Source organism: Lipophrys pholis (assembly GCF_963383615.2).
Source record: "Lipophrys pholis genome assembly, chromosome: 1".
Lineage (NCBI taxonomy): Eukaryota > Metazoa > Chordata > Actinopteri > Blenniiformes > Blenniidae > Lipophrys > Lipophrys pholis.
In genome coordinates, this window is record NC_137635.1 from 54622926 (window position 1) to 54644573 (window position 21648).

At 46.7% G+C, this 21648-nt stretch overlaps 1 protein-coding gene across 2 annotated transcripts in view; it reads right to left on the bottom strand.

Annotated features, from left to right (window-relative positions):
* The window catches only part of adgrl2b.1 (adhesion G protein-coupled receptor L2b, tandem duplicate 1), a 158803-nt gene that overhangs the window by 66867 nt on the left and 70288 nt on the right, over positions 1-21648 (bottom strand). For both annotated transcript variants that reach the window (XM_080483259.1, XM_080483260.1), the window contains 2 exons: positions 14881-15094; positions 5397-5506 (listed from right to left, as the gene is read on the bottom strand). In XM_080483259.1, the coding sequence (XP_080339385.1) occupies positions 5397-5506; positions 14881-15094 (324 nt within the window). The remainder of the gene's footprint in view (positions 1-5396; positions 5507-14880; positions 15095-21648) is intronic.

Below are 21648 nucleotides of genomic sequence, written 5' to 3' on the forward strand. Positions count from 1 at the left end.
GTCAACTGGCAGGTACAAAGAGAAGAAGAAGAATTAGTCGGAGGGCATGACCATGACATGAACCACAGGGCTGCTCGGGGAGGAAGAGATGGAGGGGGAGGAGGAGGAGGAGGAGGAGGAGGGGGAGGAGAGGGATTGTTAGTGAAGCGGCCTCTCATCCTGAGGATATAAAAAAACACACAGGTTACGACTTTAGACTCTTACCGTCTTTATCTGCCGACAACACAAAGGAAAAAGCAGCAGAAATCCCTTTTGAAAGAGTTTCCACATATTCATGGTCGACGCCGCTTCGCTTTACACACACACACACACACACACACACACACACACACACACACACACACACACACACACACACACACACACCCGAGGGGGGGGGGGGGTAACCACATTTCGACCACAAGAACCAGGAAACATCCCGGGATCCCAAACTGATCCCATAGCTGGTGGGATAAATACGCTCACGTCTTAAAGACTCGGCTGCAGAACGTCGGGCGGAAGGTTCTGTTTGTTTTTATGTCTGCATCTATTTATTTATTTATTGGTTTGTATGTATGAGTTTTACCAACTTTTTACAAAGACTACTACTACTTGCATGAAATGGATGATGTGTCATCATCCAAGGACCGATCCATCAGATTGTGGGACGTTTCTGAATAAATCCCATGTTTTAATGTTTGACTTGTTCCTTCAGTCCGATTCATTCGGCTGGAAAGCTCCTCCGCATCAAACAACTGGACTCTGGTCCGTCTGAGGCCCCGCGGCGTTTCCACGACAACGGTTCAAGTGAAATCATCAGAAAGGTTTCACGTTTCCATGGCAACGTTTTTGAAAACTTTACACGTCAGTTTACACGGAAACGGCAGGGAGGCTGAAAACGCCGATGGCAGCGTGTCAGGCCACGAGTTCGTCTGGCGTCTCGGCCTGAAAGCGTCGTCGTTTGACGCTCGACTGAACTCTGGCTCGGTCTGCTGCTCAGCCAGACAGGAAGTCAACTGCGTAACCATAGCAACGCGTCACGGCCCCTCGCTGCGCGCCACCTTTCCTCTGTGCTGCTTGGACTCTCCTGGCGTTCAGCTCGCTGCCAACCTCCTCCAGAAGAAAAGCCGTCAGGTCTGGATCCAGGACTTTGGGGTCTGGATCCAGGACTTTGGGGTTTCTTTGAGGCGCAGCGGGCTGAACAGCAGGTGTTTCCGTTTGGGGTCGCGGCCAATCGATGCCCTGGCTCAGTTCTGCTTTGTGCTTTTTAAAGTTCCCCGTCGGTGTTTGGGAAAGAGCGGCCCGGCAGCTGTTTGGTTCAATGTGAACCGAACCAGGAGGACTCCCCAGTCGCCCAGCGGCCCCCACGCCGCCCCCGTGTGGCTGCAGGAAACGTCTCAGGTGCTTTCGGTCGAAATGTGGCTCATGTGACAGATGGGAGGAGGTCAGTAAGAGAAGGAGGGTGAGAAGCCTTGAGCTGCTTTCTAAAGGACTCAAACCGCCTTCCCAGCAGATGAGCTCCAGCGAGGAGAGGGACCACGGCCGAACTACATCGACAGGACATTTAATTAAACACAAGGCTGCAGGAGGAACAACTCCACGTCATCTTACCCCCGTTTTTCTTTTTAACACTAAGAACTCCTGACGTGGTTTCCGGGGTGACGAGTGGCCGTACGCGATGAGCGTCAAGCTGAAGTTAATGGTTCCAGCTCAGCTCCTGACTCATTACAGATGTGATGTGACTTCATTTCACCTCCATGTGGACACATCTGCACCGTCACGTGGGTGTTTTATCTCTCGTGCTCGTGCACTCATTGGTTCATGAGGGAGTTTGAAAGGTATTTTTTATCATCTACAAAGTGACGTATGAATAAAGACTCGTCAAGTAAAACTTGTCACTTAAAAAGTCATGATCAAATCTGTTTGGTTTGGAAAGTTAAAAGTGAATTAAATAACTTTAAAGATTAAAGATTAGAGATCCAGGCTAAGAATGACGTGCCGGTGTTCCTCTGGGTTCACTTCTGGGTTCACTTCTGGGTTCACTTCTGGGTTCACTTCTGGGTTCACTTCTGGGTTCACTCCTGGAAAAGAGAAAATGACCCTGAAGTGAACTTCAGGGTCATTTTCTCTTTTCCCCCGTCTCACGTTTTTGCTTTTTCACCCTCAGAAATTCTAAGAATCACAGTTTATGTCTGTAAACTTAGTCAAAACTGTTATCAGGGTTTATTTTAAGACAAATAAAAACTATCTGACAAACTACTTGAAGTTAACAATTATTAAATTATGTATTTGGCGTTGGTGTTCCTCAGGGCTCTTTCCTGGGGCCTGTGCTGTTTTTTTCAATACTGTCAATAGAAATAAAATACTGCAAAAACTCAATATTTCATCTGGAATATTTTCTCATTTCCAACAATCGAGACGTCATCAAGATATAAAGTCTTATGTCCACATGAGGAGACTTCATCGAGCCGATTTGAAACAGTAAATTAATATATTTACATAATTTATCAACAATCTAACATCAATTAGTCAAAGAATTATTATTAATTTAAAATGGCTTTAATAATCTTAAGTCAGAAAAGGTCCCAATAGATCCTACAGGTCTAATGATTTGCTGGAATCTTAAAAAACAAAAAAACTCTTATCAGTTTTACAGCTGAACTACAAGTTCCAGAAAAGTTAGACGCAAACTTTGTAGTAGTATTTATGTTTAAATTGAAGGAACCTTTGATTTACGCACACAAAGAGAAGAAACAAGCAAACAGAGTCGGACTGAATCTTCTGAAGGGAAAAACCCGGCCGGGATTGTCGACTTTTTATTTTGCTTGTTGTTGAACTGATTCTGGAAACTTTGCGTTCAGGGCGGATTTAAATCCTGCAAATGTTCCTGTTTGATGCCTTGTTCGGCTTCTTTCATGTGCGTTACGGCGAGGAGGGGCCGCGGCTGCACGCGTCCTCGGCGACTATCTCCGGGAGAGAGAAGAAGAAAAAAATAAGAGAAATCTGGCACAGCACATAAAAACAAAACAAAATCAATCTGTCACAAGTTCAGGAAGACATTACTTCACTTCGGAGCCTCATTTATCGGAGTATTTCAGCAGTGAAGGACCGGAAACGGAGCCTGCAAGGCAGATTTCTGGAAAGAAAAGCACTCAGACGATCTGCACGGCGGCGCTCGTCGGGGCTAATTGGGCTTTTTCATGATTTGGGTGAAGTGAACCTTTAAACCACGGAAACACTTCAAATTCCCACATAACTTCTGCTTGTTTGTGCCACGGCTGAAAGCAAAGCGCTTTTTACACGTCGTCATTGTTCCCTTTAATTAGGCCCGATCTTTTTTAAAGAAAATGTTAAAACTCCTGAAGGTAAAAAAAACAAAACTGTTAAAAAGCTTAAATGTGAGATTTACTGAGGAAATCAGTGTCGCTGTGTTCTTATTTATTTTTTGATTAAAATTATCAATCAGTTAATACTAATATTTATTAGAATAGTTTCACAAAGTTTTTGTGTGTGTGTGTGTGTGTGTGTGTGTGTGTGTGTGTGTGTGTGTGTGTGTGTGTGTGTGTGTGTGTGTGTGTGTGTGTAAAGAGTTAGGAAACATTCGCTGTTTGAAAAGTGCAATATTAATAAAGTTTGATTGAATCTCCTCTGGACCAGATCAGTTAAAAAAAAAAAAAAGTAATAACCCAAAACATTACAAATATTCAAGATCATTACGACAAATGATTATCATCACTTTGATTTTGGTAATAATTAATAAAAAACTTTATTCATGCAGCACTTTTCAAACTGAAAACAGAAATATGACAGAGTTCAGCTGGAGGAGCCGAGGAAACGTGACTCCAAAGACCAAAATGATGTAGGTAAAGGTGTGTTTATGAGGAAGACCTGAGAGGAAGGTGAGCCAGAGTGACCCTGACGATATTAAACTCATATGCAGACGACACAAACTCTCCTCCTCTTTTCATCCCTCTCTCTCTCTCTCTCTGCTTCTCTGACATTCAGATATGACTGGAATCATTTCCTCCCACCGAGCGAAGAAACACGGGAAGCGTTTTAACGGCGAAGAAACTCAATACGACGTCTCACTACTGCCACCTGCTGCTCCGGGGAGGCAGCGCTAAAACACTGCCTGTTGTACTGTTAAACTTCTCCTGTTCACCTGTTCTCCTCCTCCTCCTCCTCCTCCTCCTCTTCCTCCTCCTCCTATCCTCCTGTTCTCCTCCTCCTCCTCCTCCTCCTCCTCTTCTTCCTCCTCCTCTTCTTCCTCCTCCTCCTCCTGTTCTCCTCCTCCTCCTATCCTCCTGTTCTCCTCCTCCTCCTCCTCCTCCTGTTCACATCCTCCTCCTCCTGTTCTCCTCCTCCTCCTGTTCACCTCCTCCTCCTGTTCTCCTCCTCCTCCTCCTCCTCCTGTTCTCCCCCTCCTCCTCCTGTTCTCCTCCTCCTCCTCCTCCTCCTCCTCCTGTTCTCCTCCTCCTCCTGTTCTCCTCCTCCTCCTGGTCTGGTCGCTCCAGAAACCTTCAGTATTCTAAGTTTCTAGCTCCTCCTTGATTTTCCTCATTTGAATATTGGATCATAGGAGCTACATTCAGAATCTGCTGTGTCTGTGTGAGCTGGACTGGCTCCGCCCACACATGCCCATCTTGGGAAGAGGAGGAAGTACTTCCTCTCGTGGTGCCATGTGCCAGAGCAGAGCTGCCTAATTGTGGGAGGAGTCAAAGGCCTACCTTGATTGGGATTGGCTAAACCCCCGATGACACTATATAGGGTTTGATTCTGATTGGCTGGTTGGAGCAACACACTTTTTAAAACCTGAAACCAGCCAGGGACAGAGAGGACAGACTGTCTTCACTTCTGGGACGTCAGTCCAGGTATGGGGACGATTACTTCTGTTGGAAAACCGTAAGTTAATTTTGCATAATATGAGCCTTTAAATCACATCATCTGGAATAACGCTCTACTTTTTCTAACGTCATTGTCTGGTTGCAGGAAAAAAAAACCTTGGCGGAGGTTTTGTGAGATTGACAATCGGAACGATACAGCTCAGTCCCGAAAATCTGAAAATAACTTTAAATGTACAAACACAAAAATATTGTTGTACAAGATGGGTAATAAAGAAAAGGCGTAATCAGGATGAGAGCTCTCTAGCGCCACAGCTTGCACAGTGGCCAGAAGTGGAATGACAACCCTGGAGACATGTTCCAGCCCTTTTATTCTATTTGAGCCATCAGGACAGAAATCAGTGTGTAGTGACTCTGCAATGCAAAACACACCGGCTGAAGTTTCATCTGCAAGACAAAACACTGGCGAACAAAGAGAGAAGCTGCAGTTACACACACAACACACACACACACACACACCCACACACAAACACACACACACACAGTGAGGCGTCAGTGTGAGACGGCGATACTTACTATAGGGAACACACTCATACTGGACCTCTAAGTACTTGTAGGTGCCAGGGCATGGGTCAGGAAAGACATCAGAGCCAGTGACAACCACACACTGCGTACGGTTGTTGCACCTAGGAAGAAAAAAGATTGACCAGAGATTTCATCACGACTGAAGCCACAGTAAGATCACTGGGTACAACATTCATGAGACGGAGAGGAGGGAAGGAAGGAGTGTGGTTACTCTGGAACTGGAGGAGTCCCAGCCAGCGCTGTGTGTGTGTGTGTGTGTGTGTGTGTGTGTGTGTGTGTGTGTGTGTGTGTGTGTGTGTGTGTGTGTGTGTGTGTGTGTGTGTGTGTGTGTGTGTGTGTGTGTGTTCAGAGACGGCAATGAAAGCAGGGAGTAAATGTACGTGAGGACAGGCAGAGTGACAGACAGCAGGCATGTTGAGGATTAGATTCGTGGAATTAGTCTTCGCCGTGCTGGTGAAGAAGAAGACAGACAGTCATTAAGACACGGCACCGGCGGCGCCGACCCGCCGACCGCCACAAGCCCGTCAACCTGTCGCTTCTGTGTCAGGTCGGCGGGTCAGTCGCTTTGTATGAGCTATCGGTCGTGTGTGAGGCGCTCTGTGGTTTTGTGTTTCTAGAGCTGTTGAGCCTAGAAACAGGAAGCAGCTCATCCCCGTAAGGCCCCGCCCACTTCGTAGGACCTCTCCTGCACGACGACGCTTTCAAGTGGAAACGCAAAACTTTCATTTGCTGTTTACACAGAGACGGTAATCAGAGCCACTGAAAATACAACTTTTTCAAAAACACTAGGACTCTTATCTAGACGATGAAAACTCTGGTCCTGCTCATTTAGTAACTCGTAGTTCTGCACATGCTCAGTAGAGACAATCAGAACAAAGTTTCCTCACCGGTGTCATGACTCCCAGTCCATATTCTCCTGGACTTGGTACTTTTATTTTGACAGTCACTGTAATAACAATCCAACTTAGTCGTTTTATTTTGACAGTCAATGTAATAACAATCGAACTTGGTACTTTTATTTTGACAGTCATCATAATAATAATCTAACTTAGTAGTTTTATTTTGACAATCACTATAATAACAATCCAACTTGGTAGTTTTATTTTGACAATCACTATAATAACAATCCAACTTGGTAGTTTTATTTTGACAGTCATTGTACTAATAATCTAACTTGGTAGTTTTATTTTGAAAGTCATCGTAATAATAATCTAACTTGGTAGTTTTATTTTGACAGTTACCATAATAACAATCGAACTTGGTACTTTTATTTTGACAGTCATCATAATAATACTCTAACTTGGTAGTTTTACATTGACAGTCAATGTAATAACAATACAACTTGGTAGTTTTATTTTGACAATCACTATAATAACAATCCAACTTGGTAGTTTTATTTTGACAGTCATTGTACTAATAATCTAACTTGGTAGTTTTATTTTGACAGTCACCATAATAAAAATCTAACTTGGTAGTTTTATTTTGAAAGTCATCGTAATAATAATCTAACTTGGTAGTTTTATTTTAACAGTTACCATAATAAAAATCTAACTTGGTCGTTTTATTTTGAAAGTCATCGTAATAATAATCTAACTTGGTAGTTTTATATTGACAGTCAATGTAATAATAATCTAACTTGGTAGTTTTATATTGACAGCCATCGTAATAATAATCTAACTTGGTAGTTTTATTTTGACAGTCAATGTAATAACAATCCAACTTAGTCGTTTTATTTTGACAGTCAATGTAATAACAATCCAACTTGGTAGTTTTATTTTGACAATCATTGTAATAACAATCCAACTTGGTAGTTGTATTTTGACAATCACTATAATAACAATCCAACTTGGTAGTTTTATTTTGACAGTCATTGTACTAATAATCTAACTTGGTAGTTTTATTTTGAAAGTCATCGTAATAATAATCTAACTTGGTAGTTTTATTTTGACAGTTACCATAATAAAAATCTAACTTGGTAGTTTTATTTTGAAAGTCATCATAATAATAATCTAACTTGGTAGTTTATATTGACAGTCAATGTAATAAAAATCTAACTTGGTAGTTTTATTTTGACAGTCACCATAATAAAAATCTAACTTGGTAGTTTTATTTTGAAAGTCATCGTAATAATAATCTAACTTGGTAGTTTTATTTTGACAGTTACCATAATAACAATCGAACTTGGTACTTTTATTTTGACAGTCATCATAATAATAATCTAACTTGGTAGTTTTACATTGACAGTCAATGTAATAACAATCCAACTTGGTAGTTTTATTTTGACAATCACTATAATAACAATCCAACTTGGTAGTTTTATTTTGACAGTCACCATAATAAAAATCTAACTTGGTAGTTTTATTTTGAAAGTCATCGTAATAATAATCTAACTTGGTAGTTTTATTTTGACAGTTACCATAATAAAAATCTAACTTGGTAGTTTTATTTTGAAAGTCATCGTAATAATAATCTAACTTGGTAGTTTTATATTGACAGTCAATGTAATAATAATCTAACTTGGTAGTTTTATTTTGACAGTCAATGTAATAACAATCCAACTTGGTAGTTTTATTTTGACAATCATTGTAATAACAATCCAACTTGGTAGTTTTATTTTGACAATCACTATAATAACAATCCAACTTGGTAGTTTTATTTTGACAGTCATTGTACTAATAATCTAACTTGGTAGTTTTATTTTGACAGTTACCATAATAAAAATCTAACTTGGTAGTTTTATTTTGAAAGTCATCGTAATAATAATCTAACTTGGTAGTTTTATTTTGACAGTCACCGTAATAACAATCCAACTTGGTGGTCTGTCCACTAGAATGTCCGTGTTCTCCCAGTGTTCATGTTTAGAGCTCATTGTTCTCTGCTGCATGTGTGTGTGTGTGCGTGTGTGTGTGTGTGTGTGTGTGTGTGTGTGTGTGTGTGTGTGTGTGTGTGTGTGTGTGTGTGTGTGTGTGTGTGTGTGTGCTTTCAGTAATAAAACAACCAAACTACGTCAACTAGTGGCTCAACACGAGAACTACATCATTTTCAGAAACCTTTCTGAAACGATGCGTTTTCACTTGAAACGTTGTCATGGAAACGGGGTCTCTTTAATACTTGGTTGCCATGGTGACGAGTGTGTTGAGGAGGTCAGGAATATGTCAGTGGAAAGTGTCCCAATGTGTGGGCGTGTCCCTATCCGACAGCCACTAGAAATGCTTGTTTTGAACATTTAGGCCCCGCCCCCTCTATCATCAAACACATCTTAGTTCAGAATCCACATCGAGTTTCATCTGGAGTCCACTGAAAGGCCACCGGTAACCTGGAGCCAAAACAACCTTTCAATTCAAAATGTGAAGATTTTCTTTACGCAGATGATGAACATGTCGATATAAAAATTATAAATATGTGCCACAATCCTGCACTCGCTACGTCTTCATCGCTCACTCAGCTCCTCCTTCATCACTCAGCTCCTCCTTCATCGCTCAGCTCCTCCTTCATCGCTCAGCTCCTCCTTCATCGCTCAGCTCCTCCTTCATCACTCAGCTCCTCCTCCATCACTCAGCTGCTCCTTCATCTCTCAGCTCCTCCTCCATCACTCAGCTCCTCCTCCATCACTCAGCTCCTCCTTCATCTCTCAGCTCCTCCTCCATCACTCAGCTCCTCCTTCATCACTCAGCTCCTCCTTCATCACTCAGCTCCTCCTCCATCACTCAGCTCCTCCTTCATCACTCAGCTCCTCCTTCATCACTCAGCTCCTCCTCCATCACTCAGCTCCTCCATCACTCAGCTCCTCCTTCATCTCTCAGCTCCTCCTTCATCACTCAGCTCCTCCTCCATCACTCAGCTCCTCCTCCATCACTCAGCTCCTCCTTCATCACTCAGCTCCTCCTCCATCACTCAGCTCCTCCTTCATCACTCAGCTCCTCCTTCATCACTCAGCTCCTCCTCCATCACTCAGCTCCTCCTTCATCTCTCAGCTCCTCCTCCATCACTCAGCTCCTCCTTCATCACTCAGCTCCTCCTCCATCACTCAGCTCCTCCTTCATCACTCAGCTCCTCCTTCATCACTCAGCTCCTCCTCCATCACTCAGCTCCTCCATCACTCAGCTCCTCCTTCATCTCTCAGCTCCTCCTTCATCTCTCAGCTCCTCCTCCATCACTCAGCTCCTCCTTCATCTCTCAGCTCCTCCTTCATCACTCAGCTCCTCCATCTCTCAGCTCCTCCTTCATCTCTCAGCTCCTCCTTCATCACTCAGCTCCTCCTCCATCACTCAGCTCCTCCATCACTCAGCTCCTCCTTCATCACTCAGCTCCTCCTCCATCACTCAGCTCCTCCTTCATCTCTCAGCTCCTCCTTCATCTCTCAGCTCCTCCTTCATCACTCAGCTCCTCCTCCATCACTCAGCTCCTCCTTCATCACTCAGCTCCTCCTTCATCACTCAGCTCCTCCTCCATCACTCAGCTCCTCCTTCATCTCTCAGCTCCTCCTTCATCTCTCAGCTCCTCCTTCATCTCTCAGCTATCACTCGCTACGTCTCCATCGCTCAGCTCCTCCTCCATCGCTCAGCTCCTCCTCCATCACTCTGCTCCTCCTTCATCAATCAGCTCCTCCTTCATCACAGGGTCCTTCTGATTGGCTGATTCTACCCAATCAGGTTATTTTCAGGCCGCTAACGTCCCCAAATCTAATAGATCGGTCCTTGGATGATGACACATTTTCAGCGAGTCCTTTAAAAAAAAACTCACCAAAGTTCCGTTGTAATCCAACATAAACCGCAAAACTCAACTCGAGTTCACGAGGATCGCTCACGATTGTGACACAAATATAAATCCGTCCTGTCGGTTCGTCTCCTTCGCATCAGCTCCCATTCACCGTGTGACCAACGTGCTCCACGATTGGCTGCTGGAGATGTCAATCACATGTGGGACACGCCCCCCCCCCCCCCCCACCCCCAGACTCTGAAGTGCAAATGATTTCTGAGGTCTTCAAGTTCACAGTCGCAGGCTGATGGTGAACGACAGAGTCAGAGAGAGAGAGTACTGCATCAGTGTGTGTGTGCGTGTGTGTGTGTGTGTGTGCGTGTGTGTGCGTGTGTGTGTGTGCGTGCGCGCAGATGTTTCTGGATATGTTAAAGTAGAGAGAAAAAGGGAGGAGGGGGGGAGAAAAGAGCTGCAGAGGATTGAGTTTGTGTAAATAGTGCATAGGGTGAAATTGGCTCCACTTCAGTCGAGCTCTGCGGAGGCGGGAGGATTGAGAGGAGAGTCAGCAGCAACAGACGAAACACAAGACAAACACTGGACCCAAAAATAGGACATTCAACAATTTGCAAGCACGAGATAAATATTTGAGAAGGTCAGTGGAGAGACGTGAGTCGGACACACATTTCAAAGCTCCGACATCAGACAGTGCAGAGGGTTCTGTCACGGACACACGGGCAGCGCCTTGCTGAGGGGGGAACCCAACACAAACGTTTCTGCAGGTACGTTTAGCGGGACGGACCTTTTACAGCCACGACTGCTGCTGCTCTCCGCAGGCTGATGGATTATTAAAGCTGAGATTCTGAATGAAGACGTCTAAAGTCCATTTCTCTGTTAACAAGCAGCCAAACGGGAGGCCGCCGCTCGGCTGCACACACACACACACACACACACACACACACACACACACACACACACACACACACACACACACACACACACACACACACACACACACACACACACACACACTCAAATCTGTGTGTTTCTGTATATTTGATGGATGTGTACATTAATGTGTGTGTGTGTATTTTTATGTGTATTTCAATGAGCGTGTACATTTTTGTGTGTGCAGATTTCCGCGCGTGTATATATTTCTGCGTGTGAGTGTATTCTCAATATATATATATTTCTGTGTGTATATTTCTGTGTATGTATGTATGTATGTATGTATGTATGTATGTATGTATGTATGTATGTATGTATGTATATGTCTATGAGCACATGTCTGTGTGTGCGTGCGTCTGTGTATATATTTCCATGTGTGTGTATTCTTGTGTGTTTATATTTCTGTATGTGTACAATTCTGTAGGTGTGTGTCTATGTGTGTGTATATTTCTAAGTGTGTAATCTTTCACGCGTGTCTATATGTGCGTGTATTTCAATACGTGTGTATATTACTGTGTATATTTTGTGTGTGTGCGTGTACATTTCTATGAGCATATGTCTGTGTGTGTATTTCCATGTTTGTATATTTCCGTCTGTGTGTGTGTGTGTGTGTGTGTGTGTGTGTGTGTGTGTGTGTGTGTGTGTGTGTGTGTGTGTGTACACAGTGTTCCGGAGTCATTAGAGGAACAAACAGAAACGAGGACAGATGATTAACACACAATCTGTGTCTGAAATTGTCCACCAACTCTGGGCGACGCCCCTTCTTGTACCACCAATCAGTGAATCTAGAACATTTAAAGCTCTGATGATCTTTTCAATGGAACATTATTTTGTTTATTTCTTAACTGTGAATCCAGAAGAAAGATGAAGAGAAGCTGCCGTCCGGCACATGAAGGGTTAAGTTTGAGGCCTGGAGGAGTTAAAGGAGGAATAAAAGCAGTCGGTTCTCCGAGGATCAGAGGAGAACCTTTCACTCTGCACACGCTGTGTTCTGATCCGCTGTAAGTCAGGTATTGATCGCAGTCCCTCGGGTAACCGATGATTCTGCCGCCGGTGGCGTCGCTCCGCCAGGGAGACGACCAGCGTCCAGAGTCTTACCAACCTGGCAACGCAGCAGGGAGCCCCGTGATTGGCCGAGGGTGGATTGATTGACAGGTTGAACATGACGGCATTCGTTACGTCCGTTTATCTCAGGCCCCGTTCAAACGACGATGTTTCTTTACTTCTCTTCATTTATTCCTAGAAAAACCTTCAGGAGGTTGAAAACACGACTCAGCAGAATCTCAGCAGCTGATTTCACTTTAAACGAAGAGCGATGACGTGTTGTGAGGAGGAATAAGTTCATTAAAGTTTTTCAGTGTGACTGATGAAGACGAAACCATCTGATGAACCGACGACGTGACAGAACCCGGTGAAACGAAATGTTGTTTGTTTGTCAACAATCAGAACGCGACACTGAACTTTAGCTGTTGTTTGGCTTCCTGTTCACACCCGACGCTTCCGTTCTGCTCAAAACACCAACTGACGAGTCGTCGTGTTTCCATGACGACTGAAGACGTCAAAGAAACGGAGCTTCCTATGTGCTCACACTCAGTTGTCACGGCAACGCGAAGCTTCGCCTGTAAGCACGATAACATGTGGCACGTCCTGTTCCCATGGGGACTGCGCCTCGTTTCCCTGACGACTGAGTGTAATGACTTCAGGCGCCATGTTCCCATGACGACGAAGGACATGTGCCATGTTGCCATGACGACAAAGGACATGTGCCATGTTGCCATGACGACAAAGGACATGTGCCATGTTGCCATGACGACGAAGGACATGTGTCATGTTCCCATGACGACGAAGGACATGTGCCATGTTGCCATGACGACGAAGGACATGTTCCCATGACGACGAAGGACATGTGCCATGTTGCCATGACGACGGGTTGCTATGTATCGTACAGATTGTATTCACGTGTCTGCGACTGGAGTAGTTCCTCCGTTGCAGCTTGTTGAACAACATTTATTTTCCTGTTCTGAACGATGAACTTCCTGTTTTACACTGAGATGTTCGACACATCGTGGGAGTTTGTGCTGCAGAGTTTTCAGATTCGGCGTTGAGCTCCAGTTTGTTGGTTCTGGGCTTTTTGGGCTTTTTGGGCTCAAACTGCCGGAGCAGATGAGCCAGTCGGTCCTGGAGTGGTTGCTTTCCCTCTAAACCCCTGAAGAGTTCTGCTTTGGTCCATAAACAAACCTAAACTATGAATTTTAAACAAGTTGGTCAGATTTTATCGTCGCGTTAAAATCAAAATAAAGTTAATTAGTAAAACAAACTAAAAGTTTCCTTCAGAATCACAGTTGGGTTGAAATTCTTCCCTTTAGTAATAAATAATAATAATAATAAATCTCCTTTAACCATCTTCTCTTCTCTTATTTTGAAACACTTGTTTCCTTGGTTCTCTGCTTTAAGACTTGTTTGCTGGAGGGAGGTGGGGGGGGGGGCTGTTTGTTGGGGGGGGTTGTTATTTCCGTTGCGGTGCAGGTCCCGGTCGATGTGCGGGGGCACGCAGCGTGTTACTGCACCGGCTCTCCGGGACGCTGGTGTAAATTTAGGAGGACGGAGTGAAGCTATTCCTGAAACTGTTGTGTAGCGCTCCGTCTCACGGGAATAAATCCTGACGAGAGCAAAGCCGGGAGAGTCCCTCCGGCCCAGGACGGGGTGGGCGGTGGAGCCCGAGGCCGTGGGGGGGGGGGGGGTCAGGTTAGGACAGCAGCACAAGTAGTGACAAGAGGAAGAAGAGGAGGAGGAGGAGGAGGAGGAGGAGGAGGAGGAGGAGGAGGAGGAGACGAGAAGACCAAGAGGGCTGCGACTTCAGTGATGGCTGCTGGAGTGATGGAGTGATGAATTGGTGGAGTGATAGAATGATGGAGTGATGGAGGAAGTTCCTGCCAGCCTCTCTGAGCTCGACTGGTTGTGTCTGAACAGGAAGCTGGTTGAAGATCTCGGAGGTGAAGAACTGCTCTCATCCCTCGTTCTCTACGTTTCACAGCTTCTCCTCCACCAGCGAACAAAGAACCAAACTAATACATTTAGTTTTTAAGCCTCGAATACGTAAGTTGACATTATTTTCAACTCCAAACCGAAACAGCTGCAAACACATCAAACACCACGAGGTCACAGACGCCACTGGAAAGTAAAGTTGATTCAAGAAATTACAGACGTTCCCTGAACGCATCACGTCCTTCATTATCTGACTGTGATCAGACAACGTTACAATTTACAGACGTTCCCTGAATGCATCACAGCCATCGGTCGATGTAGTTATTTACCGATGTTCCCTAAACGCCTCACGTCAAAGATATTTTCTCCTTGTTGTCTCACTGTTATTGGCCAACGTTACGATTTACTGACGTTCTCTGAACGCCTCACATGCATCAGGATAAAGACCCCTTGTTTGTACCCAAAAAATAACCGACGTATCAAAGAGTGAAATAAGTCAAAGTGCTTGTGCCAGATTTGATCTACTCGTTTTGTTTTAAAGTCGCCGTCGTGGCTGAAAGGTCCAGTTTGTTCACTGCTGTTAAACACCGTCAGGTGCTAATTTTCCACACCCTGTTGCATCCATAGAAAAGGGATCCAATGTGAGGTGAGGCGACCTTTGACCTGCGTCAGCGGATCAGTTGACCCCTGAGAGAGAGTTAGTGAGGCTGCTGCCTTCAGGGGCGATCAGGTTAACGAGTCGGCGGCGTGAGGCCCGGCTGACGGCTCCTGGTCGTGTTTGTGTAAGGCGATCCCCCCCTCACCCCTCCCCCCCCTCCCTCCCTCCCTCCCTCCGCGGACTTCTTACCTTTGTGATATGATCTTGTAGGCGTCGGGGAGGTAGCAGTTGACGTTCTCCATCTGGAACGGGTCGGCGTCGCAGATCTTGTCGTCGGTGCGGCCGTAGTTGGCCGTCTCGATCATGATGACGTCGCTGCCCGGGCAGCGGAGGTCGATGGCGTAGCCCTCACAGGAGAGCTCCCTCCGGACCAGGCCGAAGGGGAGGGCGGCTCGGCTGAACCCTGAAACACACACAGCAGCGCGGCGGTCGTGAGCGCCACACACTCCAAACAATCAAATCTCTGTTACACGAGCGTTTCAGAGCCTCGTGGCTCTGTGGCGTCTTCATACCTCAGGCCACGTCGGAGGAAAATTCACGTTAACATGGAAGTGCTTTTAATTTACATGGAAAAGGTGTAGTTCTCATGTTGGCCCACTAGTTGGTGCTGTTGTTCTGATTGTCCAGCTACTGAGCATGTGCACAACTACTGGTTACAACCAGGACCAAGACCAGGACTAGAACCAGGACCAGGACCAGGACCAGCGTTTCAGAAAAGTGTCATTTGTGTCATTAACACTTTTATGTATTTCGCCAACTTTTCGCTAAATCTATTGACCCCAATTATGTGAAATTGTCGGAGATGATTTGTGTCTATCCGAGGACGGTTCCAATAGATTTTGAGAGCGATTGGGTCAAAGGTCAAGGTCTATGTCAAAAAAAGGTTAAATTTTGACATAACGTGGTCAATTTTTAATCCAGTTGATGTCAAACCAACACCAAAATGTTCAGTTTATAATTCCCTATCCTCTGATAGGCCACATGATGGCCTAACCCTAACCCTAACCCTAACCCTAACCCTGGTTAGGTGTTGGGGGTCAAAGGTCAGAGGGGGGGTCGCATAGAAATGGTAAAATGTGTGTACATCAGTGTCAAACAGTGACAACATGAATCAATTCAAGCGATCAGGACAGATGATGGAAGCAGTTGTGTGGTGGATCAATAACCTTATAATTCATTGGTTTCCATGGTGACAGATGTGGCGTTGGCGAAGGACTGCGCTCTACCGAGTGCAGTTCTAGTTAAGTTGTGTTTCCTGAGACTCCAGGCACCGTTGTCATGCAAACGGGCCTCGACGTGTCACCGATGACCCACAAGCTTCAGCTCGTTCTCCCCTGATCAATATCGCCTAAACATCTCAGGTGCTGCGATTTACAGAGGTCTGCAAACACCTTAAACACACCGACGTTAACATTTACACGTAGAGCCTCAACGCATCGCACTGGTTTACAGATGTTCCCTGAATGTCTCACGTGTAAATATCAGTGAATTAATGAATGAATTGAGGGATGAGAATTGCTGGGCGCCGTTTACAATAACGCCTTAACACAGGAAGACATTTTCTTTTTCCAGGCGAGACTTGAAATCCCCCGCAGACTTTAATCAACACTGGTTTTTACTCTCGGTCCCCAAACGCCTCACATATAAAGACTGAACTGTGCACGAGCTTTTGATTTATGACCTTTATTAAACGGCCGGAGCAGGAGAGCTGTGAGCGCCGTGAGAACATTAAGGAGTTAAAGGTTTTGATACAAGGGGACCACACAACGCGCGGTAAAAAATAACTCCTGGCAAAAACATCCCCGCGAGCAGCGGCGGTCCGACGAGGAGATTCTGAGAGACGGGCCGGAACGGGACCAGCCAAGACCAAACCGTCCGTCTCTCCGTCGCTCCGAGGCCTCCGCTGTTGGCTCAGACATCAAATCTGGACTCGGCGGAGACTCGACGGTAACCTCATAAATTCTTGAGCAAACACGAAGGCCACAGTGCGTGAGGAGAGGAGCTCCCCCTCCACACAGCTTCCAGCGGCCGGCCAAGCCTTCTGGAGCGGGAACAGTTTGTTTTACAGCCCGAGCTGCTCCTCGCTTGTTTCCTCTGCTTCTGCAGGGAGCAGGGGAGGGAAGAAAAGGGCCGGTCCCGGCAGAATCCAGAGGAATTTAATCCATTTTACAGAGCCGGCGATCGAAGGGGGGGACAGTCTGGAGTCCACACAGGAGGAAAAATCTATAGATGCAGCAGAGCAGATGGGAGCGAAGCCAAACAGCCTCGCTTTGGGGAAATTAACTGTTTCACTCCAGTCCGAGCTGCGCTTCAGCAGATCAAACCACCTCTTCCTCTTCCTCTTCCTCTTCAGCGTTTCCTTTGTTCTGAGTAACGCATCGAACACGCTGAGCAGCAGGGAGGAAGACACAGCTCCAGGATTACAGTTACATTACTCAGACGGAGTACAGACATCTCGGGGGAACCTGTCAGATTCAAACCATCGACCTGAAACGTCAAACACGTCCGAGACGGATCTGCGACAACGTCACAACCTTCTGTCCTGAGCCCACCAAACGGTTAGCATTAACTAAAAATGGCTCCGCTACGCTACTAGCTAGGCCCCGCTAACACGACAACGTTTCAAGTGGAAAAGTAGAAAATTCAAATTTCTACAGAAAAGAAAGAAACACTGAAAACAATGGAGTTACCATGCCAGGCCACTAGTAGGCACTGTTAGGTTTCTGTAATGAAAACACAGAACAAAGGGCTCTAAACATGAAATCTGGGAGAACGCGGACATTCCAGTGGACAGACCACCAGGTTAAACTGTTATTACGGTGACTGTCAAAATAAAACTACCAAGTTGGATCGTTATTACAGTGACTGTCAAAATAAAACTACAAAGTCCAGGAGAATCTGGACTGGGAGTCATGACACCAGGGAGGAAACTTTGTTCTGATTGGTTCTACTGAGCATGTGCAGAGCCATGGTACGACCATGGTGCCCCAGTCTTAACAGAGATGGGTCAATTTCAAAAAGTTCCACCACCATTGTGGTGTAAACGAACGTCCGGGTCACGGGGGTTTTAGCAATAGCATTATCAGAAGCTGTTTCTCTGACCTGCTCATAGAGCCCACTTTTAGCTGAGCCTTTTAGCTTTAGCATTAGCATTACTTAAGGCTGTTTTCTACATTGCGGTCACTGAGCCCACTGTTAGCTTTAGCACAATGGAGCTGGTTATCTCTGTTAGCTTTTGTAATATGACAGTCTCCCTCTCTTAGCTTAGCATTAGTGATTCTGCGTTATTGCTCGTCTCGACGTCCTGGCAGTGATGAACTCAGGACAGATCAAACTTAGCAACTGTTAGCCTTAGCACTGTGAGAAGCCACCTCCTAATGCTACGGATAACAGTCTGAAAAGCCCTCTCTCTTTCTTCAGAGCCCATTATTAGCTTTAGCATTAGCTTCCTCCGAAGCTACTCACTAAACCCATTGTTAGACTTAGCATTAGCATAATCCTGAGCCTTCAGTCTCTTCTGTGATCTTTGGACAAACCACAGCGAGCTTCTGGCAGGTTGTCCAGCTTCGATGGGACGGATCAAGAAAAGTCAACGGGAAGAAGCTAAATAAGTAACGGGAAGAAAATCTCCAATATTTATACAAAAAATAAAAAATAAAATTCCTTTCAAACGATTCAAACTCACAAAAAAATTAAACTGTCTGCAATTCTGAGAAAACAATGAAGTGAAATTTGAGCCGAACATGGAAATGTGCTCCATTCAGGAAACGCCAGCCGCGCACCGCGTGAACTGTCAATAATCGCCGTTGTTCGCAGCGACGGCGCCCCCCGGCGGGGGGGGGGGGAGGGGGCTGCTACCGTTTATATTTCCTGCTCCACTCTCTCCTAATGAGCCCTCCTTTCAGCCCGCTACCTTTCTCCTGCGCTCCGATTGGCTGCCGAGCATTGTCGCGCACCGGCACTTACCACCCCAGGTTCACTTTGCCCCCTCGCTCTAATTGCCCTCACACTTCTGACAGTCGGGGGCCGACGCTATTAGCATTGTTTGAGGCTCCGCGAGCTGAAGTGGCTGGAAGCTCCCTGCCCTTTCCGGAGTGACGTGGGGGTGCTAGCGGGTTAGCGGCGTGGCGGACGCTCTTCGGGCACGTTTGGCGGGAGCGCCGCGGTCGCTTCCCCCGGCCCGGTAGATTCTGCTGAGCTGGACTGTTTATCAGCTCATTAGCAGCCCAGCCGTTAGCGTAGCGCGGCGGAGGGCCGCAGGGGTCGCTGCTTCGTTCCCAATAACTGCCACAATTACCCAAAAACCCCGTCTCTTAGGTTTTTTCCCCCCTTCGGAGGAAGTTGTCCAGACTGCAGGATGACGAAATGCAGAGAGGAAACTGGGCGAGGACTGACGACGTCCCGTCTGCCGTTCCTCACACGCCGAGCGACGGCTCTATCGCGTTTTCACGGCGGTTTAAAACTCGGACCCGGCAGAAGAAAAGAGCCCGCCGTCTGCCTCCCGTAGCCTCGCTCAGCGAAGGCATCCATCACACCGCCGTCGACGGAGCCGGGCCATAGATCATCCAGGAACCTGGCCTCCCCCCCCCACCGCCTCCACCCCCACCCGGCCTCACCCCTCCCTCACCCGGTCACAGGCTAACAGTACATCAATTAGGGGGAGAGAGTGCAGCGCTGTGGCCTCCAGAACAAATTGCTCCTTCTCCAAACGCTGCAGACTCCCGTTCTCATTAATGGCCGACTTGTCAGCCGGTAATTGGGCGAGTAATGACGAATCTGTCGGGAAAGTGAAGGTACATGTGGAAGTGAAGCGACGAGCTGCAGAGGGGGGGGAGGGTCCAGTCGGTGGACGTCTCTGGAAGTTTCTGTGGCGATCAGAGCAGGAGACTCTGGAGACGACAGAAGGTTCGTCTCCATGTCGAATCTCACATGAAACAAGTTGAGGGAGTTTCTAGAAACGAGGGACAGATTGTTTTTGTGCACAAATGTTGGAGACTTAGAGGAGAATGAAGAGAATCTTCAGAGCAGCTCTGTGCTTTGTTTGATTCTGAAACTCTGCAGCAGCGACAGACGGACGGGGGGGGGGGGGGGGACAGAGAGAGAGAGAGAGAGAGAGAGGGAGAGAGAGAGACGGGACAGAGAAAGAGGGGGAGAGAGAGAGAGATGAGGGAGAGAGAGAGAGAGAGAGGTAGAGAGAGAGAGAGAGAGAGAGAGAGGGGGAGAGAGAGAGAGAGACGGAGGGAGAGAGAGGGGGGAGAGAGAGAGAGAGACCGAGGGAGAGAGAGAGAGGGACAGAGAGAGAGAGGGACAGAGAGAGAGAGACGGAGGAAGAGAGAGCGAGGGACAGAGAGAGAGACGGTACAGAGAGAGGGGGGGAGAGAGAGAGAGAGAGACGGAGGGAGAGAGAGAGAGAGAGGGACAGAGAGAGAGAGAGAGGGACAGAGAGAGAGACGGAGGAAGAGAGAGAGAGGGACAGAGAGAGAGACGGGACAGAGAGAGGGGGGGAGAGAGAGAGAGAGAGGGACAGAGAGAGAGAGAGAGAGAGAGAGAGGGACAGAGAGAGAGAGACGGAGGAAGAGAGAGAGAGGGACAGAGAGAGAGATGGGACAGAGAGGGGGGGGAGAGGGACAGAGAGAGACGGAGAGAGAGAGAGAGAGAGACGTGACAGAGAGAGACGGAGGGAGAGATGGGACAGAGAGGGGGGGGGAGATAGAGACGGTGGGAGGGAGAGAGAGAGAGAAAGAGAGAGAGTGAGAGAGAGAGAGAGACGGGACAGAGAGAGAGGGTGAGAGATAGAGACAGAGAGAGGGACAGAGAGGGACAGAGAGAGAGACGGAGGGAGAGAGAGAGAGAGAGAGAGAGAGAGAGAGGGACAGAGAGAGAGGGGGGAGAGATAGAGACAGATAGAGAGAGAGAGAGAGAGAGAGAGAGAGAGACGGAGGGAGAGAGAGAGGGACAGAGAGAGGGGGGGAGAGATAGAGACAGAGGGAGAGAGAGAGAGAGAGAGAGAGAGAGAGAGAGAGAGAGAGAGAGAGAGAGAGAGAGGGACAAAGAGAGAGGGGGGAGAGATAGAGACAGATAGAGAGAGAGAGAGAGAGACGGAGGGAGAGAGAGAGGGACAGAGAGAGGGGGGGAGAGATAGAGACAGAGGGAGGGAGAGAGAGAGAGAGAGAGAGAGAGAGAGGGACAGAGAGAGAGGGGGGAGAGATAGAGACAGATAGAGGGAGAGAGGGGGAGTGCATGTATATCAGCATGTCTTTATATGAGTATGTATGTATTTATGCATGTACATACAGTATGTATGCATGGATGTATGTGTGTATGTGCGTAGTATTGTACATAATGTGTAAATGTACATGTATACGTATGTATTTCCAAGTGAATGTACGTACATATGTATGTATGTATGTATGTGTGAGTCTGTGTATAACTGCAGGTTGTGTATTAAGACACTGAAGTATTTCTTAGATACTTTTCATTTGTAGTAACTAGTTAAGTAACTAAACTACTACTACTAAAGAAATAACTAGTACTAGTTATTGTGTATAGTGTGTGCAGTTCAGAGTAATTGTAACTAACCTGACAACGTTCATGAGGCTGTAGCTTCAAGTCTGAAGGACTAAATATTGCTGGTTTGAGTATTTGTTTTAACTTGTACCTCTTGAGTACTCTGAAGTACTTTGAGCAGCGTGTGATGTGGTGCTGATGCTGATTGGTCGGTTTGTGGACGCACGGCGACAGGAAACGGCGTCTGAATGAGGCGTCACCGGGCCGCTGCGGTGCAGTCGCCATGGTAACCGTTCTGCCTCGACTGTGATTGGCCGCGGTGCCGCCGACCCGGCGCTGCTCGCGTGAAGCCACATGGAGGATTCTGGACAGAGCGCCAGGGCAGAGCTGACCCGCGGGGTCGCCCCTCACACTGATGCATGCTGGGAGGTTTTCTCCACCGGACCTTCC